Below are 12,275 nucleotides of genomic sequence, written 5' to 3' on the forward strand. Positions count from 1 at the left end.
CTCGTGGGGTCTCAATGATTCTAAGAAAGGTGAGGAATCAGCCCAGAACTACACGACAGGACTTGGTCAATGACCTGAAAAGAGCTGGGACCACCGTTTCCAAGGTTACTGTAGGTAATACACTAAGACGTCATGATGTGAAATCATGCATGGCACGAAAGGTTCCCCTGCTTAAACCAGCACATGTCAAGGCCCGTCTTAAGTTTGCATATGACCATTTGGATGATACAGAGGAGTCATGGGAGAAAGTTTTATGGTCAGATGAGACCAAAATAGAACTTTTTGGTCATAATTCCAATAAGCGTGTTTGGAGGAAGAAGAATGAAGAGTACAATCCGAAGAACACCATCCCTACTGTGAAGCATGGGGGTGGTAGCATCATGCTTTGGGGGTGTTTTTCTGCACATGGGACAGGACGAGTGCACTGCATTAAAGAGAGGATGACTGGGGCCGTGTATTCTGAGATTTTGGGGAACAACCTCCTTCCCTCTGTCAGAGCATTGAAGATGGGTCGTGGCTGGGTCTTCCAACACGACAACGACCCGAAGCACACAGCCAGGAAAACCAAGGAGTGGCTCCGTAAGAAGCATATCAAGGTTCTAGCATGGCCCAGCCAGTCTCCAGACCTGAACCCAATCGAAAATCTTTGGAGGGAGCTCAAACTCCGTGTTTCTCAGCGACAGCCCAGAAACCTGACTGATCTAGAGAAGATCTGTGTGGAGGAGTGGGCCAAGATCCCTCCTGCAGTGTGTGCAAACCTGGTGAAAAACTACAGGAAACGTTTGACCTCTGTAATAGCAAACAAAGGCTACTGTACCAAATATTAACATTCATTTTCTCAGGTGTTCAAATACTTATTTGCAGCTGTATCACACAAATAAATTGTTAAAAAATCATGCATTGTGATTTCTGGATTTTTCTTTTTAGTTTATCTCTCTCACAGTGGACATGCACCTACGATGAAAATTTCAGACCCCTCCATGATTTCTAAGTGGGAGAAATAGCAAAATAGCAGGGTGTTCAAATACTTATTTTCTTCACTGTACATACTACATGCATCTTCTATTCAAATGGAATTAGGTTTAAAAACACATACATACTACATGCATCTTCTATTCAAATGGAATTAGGTTTAAAAACACATACATACTACATGCATCTTCTATTCAAATGGAATTAGGTTTAAAAACACATACATACTACATGCATCTTCTATTCAAATGGAATTAGGTTTAAAAACATACAACAAATGGTTTGTACAATCTTAATATTTAGCTTTTTTTGGGGTTGGGGGGGTTACCAAGTTGCAGCGGTCCATTACACCACGAGGCTCTCACGACTGACGGCTCCGTTCTGGAAAGGGACAACACAAACACGAGTGAGCGAGGACTCTCCTGTCCAATCAGAGCTCAGTTGGTCCTGCCGCCACTCACCTTGCGCAGGTTGCTTTTCTTGGACGACGTCACGCTCTCATCGTCGCTGTACGGCGGCGGAAGAGGCTGCAGGTGGCTGCTGGGTCCGGAGGGGGGGTTGAGAGGCAGGGGTGGGGGCCCGCGCGGTGCCCTGCTCGCCTCCTCGCTGCCCAGCCGGTCGCGGCTGCGCGCCCTCTGCTGCTCGCCCAGCCTCTTCCTCTCCATGGCCTCCCGCAGGAAGCTGTCGTCGTAGTCGTCTCGCCTGTCGCGTCCGCCGCCAGGCCGGCGGTCCCTCTCGAGGTCCATCAGGTCGTCACGGCTGCGGCTCCGCCTTCCTGGCAGGGCCCCGTATCCTCCCCCTCCTCCTCTTCGCCGATCGTCAGGGGAATAGTCACGGCGTCGGCGCTCGTCAAAGTCTCGGCCGTAGCCGGTGCGGCCGCTGCTACTCCACTCGTCATCCGAGCTAAGGGGGCAGGGCATGCAAGTCCATGATTTCTACACAGAGACCACTTCCACACGCAAAGAGCAACGACTCACCCTCGCCTTCCTCTGGGCTCGTCTGGGCGGCGGTGAGGCGGGTAGTCGTCACGGCCATAGCGGCGTCCGATGTCGTCCAGGTTGTCCATGGAGCGGGCGCGCGCGCGGTCCCCCATGTAACCCCGGCGCGGGGGGTCGTCGCGGCGGTGGATGTGCTGCGACACGCTGCTGATGGTGCTCATGGCCTCGTCCTCGTCGAAGACGGTGGCCAGCGGCGGCGGCTGGGAGCGAGGGCCACGGCCTCGCGCGTCCGCGCTGTCGTGCAGCGACGTGACCTCGCTCACGTTGTCCACTGGGAGGAGCAACACGCAGCATGGAAACTTTCTATGTCAGGGTTCGCCCACGGTGACCAGCTAAGCATGGCTCTTTAACGACTACAGCGTGACCAGTGGAGCTGAGGGTTGGGGTCCCCAAGCGGACCAGCCCCTGCATGTTTAGGGGACCTACCCCCACAGGACAATAACTGATGAAGCCAGGTGCTTCTGGGGACCATGCACCCGGCTGCTATGGGAGACTCAGGTGTGGACTGAATGGCATCTACAGACTCAATCATTAAAGTCACTCACAGCGATTGTAGTTGGCAGGTCTGGCTGGGTCCAGGTTGGCCAGTTCTCGCTCCATGTAGTAGATGGCACGCGTGGCGTTTCCATCGGGGTCCACCTGGATGCGATATCCACTCCGAGCTGGCCACAAACACAACAGACCGTAAGACCAAAGCTAAAGGAGAACCATGGCATATTATTCAGTGTGGAAGTGGTACATTAATGGCTGCTTATTTTGGCCATCTTCCCCACAGGGTTTCAAACCGATTCTTCTCTTTCGAATAAGAACAAGAACAAGACACCTTCCCAATGCCAACACTGAGTTATTATTGCTGATCATGTTGACTATATTACGTATATTACTATATTAGGAGTGTAAAGGTGACGACTCCAATACTGTTTTAGGTGTTTTATGCTGCAACTATGAAAATATTGTGTTTATTAATATTGAATCTTACTTTGAGAAAAAGGACTTCTGCCAGTCGGATGCTGAAATGTGAAAAATCCCTGAACCAGATCCATCCTATTGCTTCCAGTGTACAAATAGTCTCATTCCATTCACTTACTGTGGTCGCCGCCGCCACCGCCGCCGCCATCTTGGTCGTGCAGCAGAGGTACCTGCGAGCCCTGACCCACTGCACACACACACACACACACACACGTGTCATATTTAACACACACTACTTTTCCATGCAGATCATGTGTTGTTTCCCCCCACCAGAGCTGGCGCCGTCGTATTGGCGACCATAACCGTCATGGGGGGGCGGGACTCCCACTCCGTTAGGCAGAGGAAGAAGTGGCATGGCGGGCTGGTTCACGAGCTGGCCAGCGTACGCCGGCTGGGCGTACATGCTGGGGGCGTAGAGGGTGGAGGCGTACTGATTGGCTACGCCTTTCTTCACAGCTTTGCCCGCTTCGTAGACTGCGGGACGAGAGAAACACAATTAGAATAGATTTCATGACTACAGGGTGTTAGCATTATGGGATGTTTTGGAATTGGATGTGAAGATGTTTGCGATGAGGCTGCATGGTACTTACGTGCCCTTGGGCAGCAGCATCGGTCGGGGCAGCAGGGGCAGCTGACGTAGCAGCAGCACGTGTGAGGACAACACTGGCACCAGCAGATGCCAATCATCAGCAGCAGCAACAGGAAGCCCAGCACCACCACAACCACCAGCAGCCAATCTGAAGAGAGGGAAGACCGTGTGACGTTAGCGTGGGGGTCTCGGACGGTTCCAGAAGAAGTGGATGGAAAACAGGAAGTGCAGCAGGTGAGAGGGTAGACCTCCATCAAGTCTCATTAGCCGTGTCCACTGGGGGGCGCTACTGTCTGCCAGTACGACGCCCACTTTGTATTTCTTTAAACACACAAAGCTTGTTTTTGTCACCAACCATCCACTAAGCTAACTCCCGGATGTCTACGGTCCAACCGAGATCAACAACTCCTTTTGTCAAACCGGTCCAGCTCGTTTGTGCGAGGCCCCGCATGACGGCTCAGCTAAAGCCAGGAACCAAAAGACAACAAGGACGGGAGGCTGTGGTTCAACAGACAAGCGACAGAGATGATGGACAGGTGTCATAAGGACATGACCTGATGACCTGATGACCTGATGACCTGATGGAGATGTGTGTGAGGGGCAGACATGAAGGAAGTGGAGAAGTGAAGATTTTGAGGCATCATCCCCAGGCACCGTCTCAGACTTTTTAGCCTTTTGGTCCGTGTCAGAATTTAGCTTACGTCCTTCAAATCCACGTCCACATCCTTTAGGTCCACCAGAGGGAGCCAGAGCAGCCCAGCGCGCAGAGGGAGGCTGACGACATTGCAATCAATGCCTTGCTCAGATGCATTATGGAAAAAAGTTTTAAATATATAGTTTTTTAAACTTGTATTGGTACTTGTTTGTATATTTCTGAGGTATTATGGGTGTTGAGTTGATGTGTGATGAGTCAAGTGTTGACAGGTGACTGTTACACTAAGTAATAGCCTCGTATGATTACTAATGGGTTGACAAGCTAGATGGCTCGTGATTGGCTCCTGCCAGAGGAGGAGCTCCCCTTTCCTCACTGACTCGCAATAAAAGCATCAATATTCCAACAATCAGTAGTAGTAGTTCTAAAGCAAAGGTTAGAACTTGGCCGCAGCGCTGTCTAAGTTGAATGTAGCGGCAATGTAGTCTAAGAGGATGTTGTAACGGCATGGTTGTTTTTCTGAACCACATCGAGAAGTAAAAAGTTAAAAACCCGCGCTTGGACCTTGTCGCCCAGCTGCCGACTGAGACCGAGCTTCCAAACACACCCCAACTCATCCACTCAAAGCTAAGAGGGCATGTACTACCTTCCATAACCAGTAAGTCAATGCCAGGCAGCAGGTCAGTAGCATTTGACTTTCTCTCTGTGAAGGAAAGATAAAGGCACAATTACTCCATAATGTGCGCTCTATTGCTCTATCGTCACGTCAGCTCCACAACATTAAAGGACTTTCTACAAGGAGTAAGATGCGTCTCGACACTTTTGTCCATACGGTGTGCTTGCGTGGGAGTGGGAGGGCGAGAGAAAGAGGAGGCAAAGCGAAGAGGAAGGCCAGGAACAGCACAGAAGCGTGAAAAAGGACGGTGTTTACCCAAAACTATGAGCTCGGTGTAGTCCTCTCCGTTGCCGGTGAGGTCCTGGGAAGAGACGATGGAGCACACGTAGACGCCGCTGTCGCCCCACGCCGTCTGGGCGATGTTCAGGTCGGCGTCTGAAATAAAGCACGCCACCAGACGCTGACTGCACTCGCTCGGCACATGCACGTCTGTCTGTGTTTACCAGTGTGGGTCCCAGGTACGAAAACTCACACACTGACTTGACTCACTGTTTATGACGCTGATCTTGCGCCCCTGGTACTCGGTGCCCAGAGTGACGGCGTTGCCCTGCTTGGACGCCACGATGCGCACCGTGCGCTGGCTGTCGGCGCACTCGATGTTGGGATCGTAGTTGGGGTTGTTCTGCGACAGGATGTTGTCGGCGCTGCTGGGGTTGAGCGCCGCCTGGACCGGGTCTCGGCAGTACGACTTGTAGCGCCACGTGACCACGGGGGGCTGCGTGGCGCTGGTCTGGAAGTTGCAGGTGAGGGTGACGGGCTGGAAGAGGATCACCACGTACCTCTTGACAGGAGTGCTGACCACCACGGCCACGGCCGAGTCTGGAAGGACAGCGAGGTTACGTAATGAGTTTCGTCTTGATGACAAACATCACGTCTTCACAGTATCGCTGAGAGCCCGCCATGAGTCAGCCGCCATGTCGGAGATGAGTCACTCAGATTCATGGCTTCACTGCTTAGCACGTCCTCGGGTTACGAACGAATTCCGTTCCTTGTGATGCAAGTTGAGTTTTACTCGTAACGTAACCAAATTGAAAGTCAAATCAACACCCGAGTCAGCTGCCTCGTTAGCAGTGAGCGGCGGCAATATGGCCGTGCCGCTGTCGACTGGAGTGGAGGATAGGTGGTATCTTTGCCACCAAAAGACGCTTGGGAGACGTTATGGAGGCTCAAGTTCAAGGGTTGACCAAAGGGAACCACAGTGACCTTCAGAGTAGTGACGTGATTACACGTTATTCCGTGTACCTATTTTTCCGCCATTCTCTTTCTTACAATATTTCACAGTGTTGCATATTGGTCATTTATGGGGCATGTGTAACCACAAAATACATTTTTATGCTGGCCCTCTGGGGCCCCCAGGCCGCACTTGGGAACCTCCATCCATCCATCCATCTTCTTCTTCTACTGTATCTTCTAACCTCTACTTTAAGATATACTGTACATAAATGTATATTCAGCTACATATCAAAATGGTCATGAGTTGTCAGGAGGTATGGTATTAAAGTATTAAAAATGTCCATATTGGAGGTCAAACAAGTCAATGTAAGAAGATGATGTTATATTTACAAAGCTACATTGGACTAGGCTAATTGGCTAGTTGAACTAAATCTAATAGAAAGCTAGCTATGTGTTTTCCGTTGATTTAATTCCTTAAATTCCTTCTTATTTTCATTAATTGTACAAAGAAATAGATGATTGGTTTGTTGACGTTCATGGAGGACAGTGGAATTATGGAACCTTCTACAGAAACCATGATTACGTTCTGTATCTACTCAAATTCGCAAACTTCTATTCCAAGTTTGTGAGTTTTCAGCACACATTGGACTGTCATATCACTAAAACAGTCCAAACCGCGCTGAATACGATGAAAAAGAGTGAGATTGAAAGAGAAACCAGGAATTTTACAGACAGTAGAATGGCGGACGAGCGAGGCGGAAGAGGACCCACCCTGACCCTGATGACGGCGAAGGCGAGGCCTTCTTCTTACCTGTTGCCAGAACGGCGGCGATCATTAACGTCCAAAACATCTTACATCCAGGTCTTCTGTCGTTTCTCAATGAAAACACGTCAACAACACAACTTCAGGGTGAGTTTAGCATAGTATTTCCCTCAGCCAGGTAGCGTCGACTCCATTTTGTTGACGCCCCAAGTTTCGGCAAAAGGGGGAAGTACCTGAACGCCTCGAGCCCGCTGCAGGTGAATGCTCGGACATGCCCGGGGTGGCACACGGCATTTTCATGTCCTTTATTCGACAGGTTGGGTCTAATTTAACAACGCTTCCCAAATTATACGAAGAATACAGCTTTAAAAGGACAAATGCTTTTCTTTTCTGCGACAGTGTTCCATTGTGTGACTTAAATAGACAGAAACCTAACTTGACGTCCCCTGCTGTGTCAAACAAGGTGGTATGACCCGGTTCTATCAAGGTTAGCAAAACATTCTTTGTTAATGTTCAACTTCTTCTGTAGTTTGACGGACATTCTTTCGGTTCTTTTGCCAAGCGAATGGTCGACATGGCGATAGTTTATCCACAGCATGATACATTTGGACATTTATTTTCATTTAGGCGAATGTTTACCGCTGAGCAGGTGCAGGGGCGTAGATGAGAGATTGGAAGATCCAAACATCGACAGTGCCGATATCAAACGTTGTAGCGTTAGTAGGGGCCCGTGTTATCTTTTTCAGTTCTCTTGTTTATAATATTATTGGAATAAAGTCAGAATATTACAAAAATAAAGCATACAAGGATTACAGTCTTTAAGTAGAAAGTTGACATTTGAAAAATGAAAGAAAAATGCAAAAATGGGTGAAAAAATTGTAGAGTGACATTGATCTGAATAATATAGTTTTTCACCGACACAAGAAAGCTGAGATGAAGTATACATACAATGTTGTATATATAGATGTAGTATATATATGTAGTATACATACAGTACATACAGTAACTTTCATATTTCCTCACCGGGCAAACCTTTGGGCACGCCTGATTCAGACCCCGCCCCGCGGCCTTCCCGCTGATGTGATTGGCCCGAGTGCTCGGCGACCTCCAGTCAGGCTGGGGCACGCCCGCCTGCTTCGCTGAAGGCCACAAGGGGGCGTGGCAAAAGGTGTGAAAAGCCAGCAAACTATGTGCCATCCTGTTCAGACCTGACGCATCCGCTCTTCCTCCGCATCCCGCACGGTAAGAAAGCGGAACAACATGGAAGGTTTATGCAGCGGGCCTCCCTTCCTTTTCCTTCCTTTCCCTTCCCTGAGCTTCCCTTCCTTTCCCTTCCCTTCAACGGCCTTCTTTTGGAACGGTAGGAAAATGGTGTTAGTTGAAAGGAGGATGTGTCTGTTACGCTACACTGGATGTAGTCGTCTGACCACCGCTATGCACTCACACACACACCATACATACTTACATACATACTTACATACACACTGTACTTACATACATGGAATTTAACAAGATGGCAGCAGCAAAGGCGAAAGAACGAGCGGAGATCCTAGCAATATGAAATACTGCAAGAGAGATATGATGGTACTGTCCGTGTCCCCCTTCAGCCCGCCTTGGAACACCATGGCGTACTCCACCGGCACGCTGGCGCAAGGCTGCTTCGGGAAGGTCTACCGTGAGAAGTACCGGGACACCTGGGCCGCCATCAAGAAGGTCCCACAGCATCTGATCAGCAGGAAGGACCTGGAGAGGGAGTGTGAGGTGTACAAGTAAGTCATATCTCCATCCCTGCATGGAGGCTCCTCATATCTTCATCCTGGCATGGAAGCTCCTCATATCTTCATCCGGCGGCGTGGAGGAGACGGCGGCAGAGCGCTCAGGCAAACGCCATCTCATCATGTCGTGTCTTCAATCCGCAGCAAAGCTGACCACCCCAACATCGTCAAGCTGCTGGGCAACATCAACCTCAAAGACGGGAAATGGATCATTCCGCTGGAGTTCGTCTTCGGAGAGGACCTGGAGACCACCATCTTCAAGGCGGCCAAGTCCAAAGTACAGGTATCGGCAGCGTGTCGTCCCGTCAGACGCTTCCACGCACCCATGCAGGCCTGGTAGGAAGCCCCTCCATCCACACCCGAACCTTCTCGTTGCTTCTGCAGCTGACGCCTGCCAACAGAGGCAAGATCATCGTGGGCATGTGCGAGGGTCTGCTGCACCTCCACTCCAAAGACATCGTCCATCAGGACCTCAAGCCCGAGAACATCATGGTGAGTGGAGCCTGCTGGAGGGAAGACTGAAGGGTCTTAAGACTTAACCACCTTCCAAATAGACTTTTTAAACATGATTAGAGCCCTCTGGACATGAAATAACACCCCTATAGTCACCTTTACACTCCTGCTACCCAATATAGTAGACACAAGCAGAGAAAATAAGACATTTACAATATAGAAAACCTCTTCTCCACCTTCCAAATAGACTTTTTAAACATGATTAGAGCCCTCTGGACATGAAATAGCACCCCTATAGTCACCTTTACACTCCTGCTACCCAATATAATAGACATAAGCAGAGAAAATAAGACATATATACATGTATACAACATAGAAAACCTGTTTAGCACCTACTAAATAGACTTTTTAGCATGATTAGAGCCCTCTAGACATGAAATAACAGCCCTATGTAGCATCTGCCATGTTCTTCCGTCTCCAGGTGGAACACGACACAAACCGAGCCGTCATCATCGACCTGGGCCTGGCCAAGTTCTTCCGCAGCGGCCTCAACTCGGCCGTGGACATGGGCAACGAGGCCTACTCGGCCCCCGAGGTGCTGCAGAGGCGCAGCCAGCGCGACCAGCGCTCCGACGTGTGGGCCATGGGTAAGATCATCGCCGAGCTGTGCGCTCGCGTGCGCCTGCACACCCCCAGCGTGTGCCCCGCCAAGGTCAGGGAGGTCATGCGTGAGCAGCCCTACTGCCAGGCCGTGTGCCGCATGGTGGAGAGCAACCCCGCCCTCAGGGCCTCCATGCTGGGCGTCATCACGGACATGAGGAGCGCCGCCGCGGGCGTGGCCCGCCTCAACCCGCCTTCACCTCACGTTCCCGGGAGGAACCGCTCGGCATCGCCGGCTCCCAGGGGAGCATCCCCGTTCGACAAAGATCTGTCACCGGCCAGACGGGGAGCGTCCCCCTTTCAAAGAGAGAACCGGGGCCCCTCCCCGCTGGCATGGGAGCGCACCCCAAGACCAGAGCTGAAAGTGGGCCACCACCGAGCCAGACACTTCCGCTCCCTGTCCCCGCACAGGACGGAGGTCCACAACAAGAACCACCAAGCTCTGGTCCCGGCCGGTGCCCTGGACCTGAGCAAGGACATGCTGAAGATGGGCCTGTACCGGGACGCCACCCGGGACCTGCCCTGCAACCTGCCCGCCACCGGCCGCGTGCTGGTGCGGCGCTTCGAGGAGAAGAACGGCGCGGTGGAGACATGGGAGCAGAAGGAGGTGGTGACGCGGGACGGGAAGATCGTCAAGTACAACGACGTCACCTTTAACAGCTCATAATGGCGGCGGGCCGAGTCCACGCCGCGCGGAGCCTCGGGCGCTTCGGGCAAATATTAGCGTTGTTTTAGCATGAGCGGCTTCAAATACTGTTTGGGTATTCCAAACGCTTTCTCGCGCCTCCCAGACCACAAGATGGCCTCCGAGGGAGTCCACGCCTGAGCCAACCTGATTCCAGACGTTCCTGTTTTGCACGCTAATGTTGACAGGTGTACCACCTGGAAGTGGTTGCTATGCGACTACGGCCATTTTGACAAGCCTGCTCCCCGGCCGGCTTGGTGTGGGGGTTCCAACGTGGGACCTGTTCCCTTTTTGGGTCATCACGGGTCTGCACTAGGGCCCGGCCCTATGGACCAAAACTCATATACCCATATATTTAGGTTCCATTTAGCCATATAGTATATCATGTAATATACCGTATAATATACCATGTAATAAACCATATAATATACCGTATAATATACTGTATAGTATATACAGTATTGTATATACAGAGTTGTATTAAAAGGGAATCTTACATAGAGCATATGGTATAAGCATAAGGCAACAATGTGGCAACGCATCGTCAGCCATCTTGGCTTCCTAATCACCATCACACAAATGAAACATTGAAGCAAAAATAATATGACAACACAAAGCTGTGTCTTGAGTTGATATGGAATAATAAAGAAGACATTCTATTCTCTGCCAACGGAGGACAAACAAAACTCCTCACCCTTGGAGGAGGCAGGACGTGGAGAGGGAAGAGGAAGGCCTTTGCACGGCGACACCGCCACCTCGTGGCCTGTTATAAACACTGCAGGAATCTGGTCTATGTTCCCGGTTCTCGGGTCACCATTCTTGTCGGAAAGGATTTTATTCCTGCTTGTTCTGCAGTAGTTTCATTGCGCAAAGAGTCCTGTGCTCTTATTCTGGCGACACTGGTCGTGACGTCATTTCCCATCTTCTCGGTTTTCTACGGTCTAACTTCAGATAACCGCACTCGTGAGCGTCCCAGCGTTAGCCCTCACGTGTAGGTCACGTGATCACCATCCCACTCATGACGTTGATGACAACTTTTACCGCTAGAGGGCTCTAGAGACAACATCAATAATAAATTGACTATTTTCGTAGTTGTGGGAAAAAAATACGGGTTTTGACATTATTACAGCCCTTATGAATATATGAATATATGAAATACTACTCATAGAGTCACCTTTACATTTGCCAATCTAGTAGATAAAATCAGAGAAAATGCCATAAGACTCACGCCCTTGTAGTAGTAGTAGTCAGAATAAGAGTAAATAAGCCACGTAAGGCGTAAATAAAACTCACGGTAATTGGGCTCCCCGGGGAACCTTAGTGGGGAATCGAATGACTCACCGTCATTAAAGGCAACCTTTTTATGGCAGAAGAAAAACAACCATGAGTCTTTGCAATAGCAATAGTTTGTTTATTACTCAATTTAAGGCCACTCAATGTCATCACACCCACCCACAAAGGCAGACCCCAGCTAGCCAACAGCAGCTGGTCCGGTCCAGTAGCTAGCTGGTCCGGTCCAGTAGCTAGCTGGTCCGGTCCAGTAGCTAGCAGGTCCGGTCCAGTAGCTAGCTGGTCCGGTCCAGTAGCTAGCTGGTCCGGTCCAGTAGCTAGCAGGTCCGGTCCAGTAGCTAGCAGGTCCGGTCCAGTAGCTAGCAGGTCCGGTCCAGTAGCTAGCTGGTCCGGTCCAGTAGCTAGCAGGTCCGGTCCAGTAGCTAGCAGGTCCGGTCCAGTACTAAACCTGCAGTATCACAAGGGCGTCTGGACAAATGATCAGAATAATAAAACCAAACACCAACTTAATGATCCAGCATAAAGAAAAAAAAGCACTTTGTCTTTGCTGCAAACATGCATACGTACATCTACCATGTAGATGTAGGGTACGTAGATGTACATAGATGTACAGCATGTAT

The 12,275-nt window shown here is 50.3% G+C and overlaps 2 protein-coding genes across 3 annotated transcripts; one reads left to right on the plus strand and one right to left on the minus strand.

The window, feature by feature from the left end:
- Positions 1-1,049: 1,049 nt before the first annotated feature.
- On the minus strand, positions 1,050-7,037 carry lsr (lipolysis stimulated lipoprotein receptor). 2 transcript variants are annotated; one of them, XM_058083684.2, is made up of 11 exons: positions 6,841-7,037; positions 5,346-5,675; positions 5,112-5,231; positions 4,827-4,883; positions 3,530-3,676; positions 3,210-3,413; positions 3,058-3,126; positions 2,516-2,632; positions 1,950-2,241; positions 1,434-1,875; positions 1,050-1,353 (listed from the first exon to the last, which is right to left on the minus strand). In XM_058083684.2, exons 1-11 carry the CDS (start codon positions 6,878-6,880, stop codon positions 1,318-1,320), a joined length of 1,854 nt encoding a protein of 617 aa, XP_057939667.2. In that variant the 5' UTR covers positions 6,881-7,037; the 3' UTR covers positions 1,050-1,317. The 2 variants fall into 2 exon arrangements, with proteins under 2 accessions (XP_057939667.2, XP_057939668.2); XM_058083685.2 differs by lacking the exon at positions 4,827-4,883 and having other exon boundaries at positions 6,841-7,036.
- Positions 7,038-7,828: 791 nt separating this feature from the next.
- On the plus strand, positions 7,829-11,076 carry LOC131136619 (uncharacterized). Its single transcript, XM_058083689.2, has 5 exons — positions 7,829-8,034; positions 8,400-8,561; positions 8,712-8,850; positions 8,952-9,059; positions 9,502-11,076. The coding sequence occupies exons 2-5, from the start codon at positions 8,416-8,418 to the stop codon at positions 10,345-10,347; spliced, it is 1,239 nt and encodes a 412-aa protein (XP_057939672.2). The 5' UTR covers positions 7,829-8,034; positions 8,400-8,415; the 3' UTR covers positions 10,348-11,076.
- The last annotated feature ends 1,199 nt before the right edge of the window (positions 11,077-12,275 follow it).

This window comes from Doryrhamphus excisus, linkage group LG17 (assembly GCF_037039965.1).
Source record: "Doryrhamphus excisus strain RoL-2023G ecotype Guam linkage group LG17, RoL_Dexc_Guam_v1.1, whole genome shotgun sequence".
Classification (NCBI taxonomy): Eukaryota; Metazoa; Chordata; class Actinopteri; order Syngnathiformes; family Syngnathidae; genus Doryrhamphus; species Doryrhamphus excisus.

Bases quoted from the DNA above. Each gene is read 5' to 3' on its own strand.
- lsr (XM_058083684.2), bottom strand. From the start codon at position 6,880: ATGTTTTGGACGTTAATGATCGCCGCCGTTCTGGCAACAG. The intron at 3,677-4,826 runs GTAGTACATGCC...CCCTCTCTTCAG, and splicing joins TGACTTACTGGTTATGGAAG to ATTGGCTGCTGGTGGTTGTG. The intron at 2,242-2,515 runs GTGAGTGACTTT...TGCTCCTCCCAG, and splicing joins ACCTGCCAACTACAATCGCT to TGGACAACGTGAGCGAGGTC.
- LOC131136619 (XM_058083689.2), top strand. From the start codon at position 8,416: ATGGCGTACTCCACCGGCACGCTGGCGCAAGGCTGCTTCGGGAAGGTC. The intron at 8,562-8,711 runs GTAAGTCATATC...TTCAATCCGCAG, and splicing joins AGGGAGTGTGAGGTGTACAA to CAAAGCTGACCACCCCAACA. The intron at 9,060-9,501 runs GTGAGTGGAGCC...TTCCGTCTCCAG, and splicing joins TCAAGCCCGAGAACATCATG to GTGGAACACGACACAAACCG.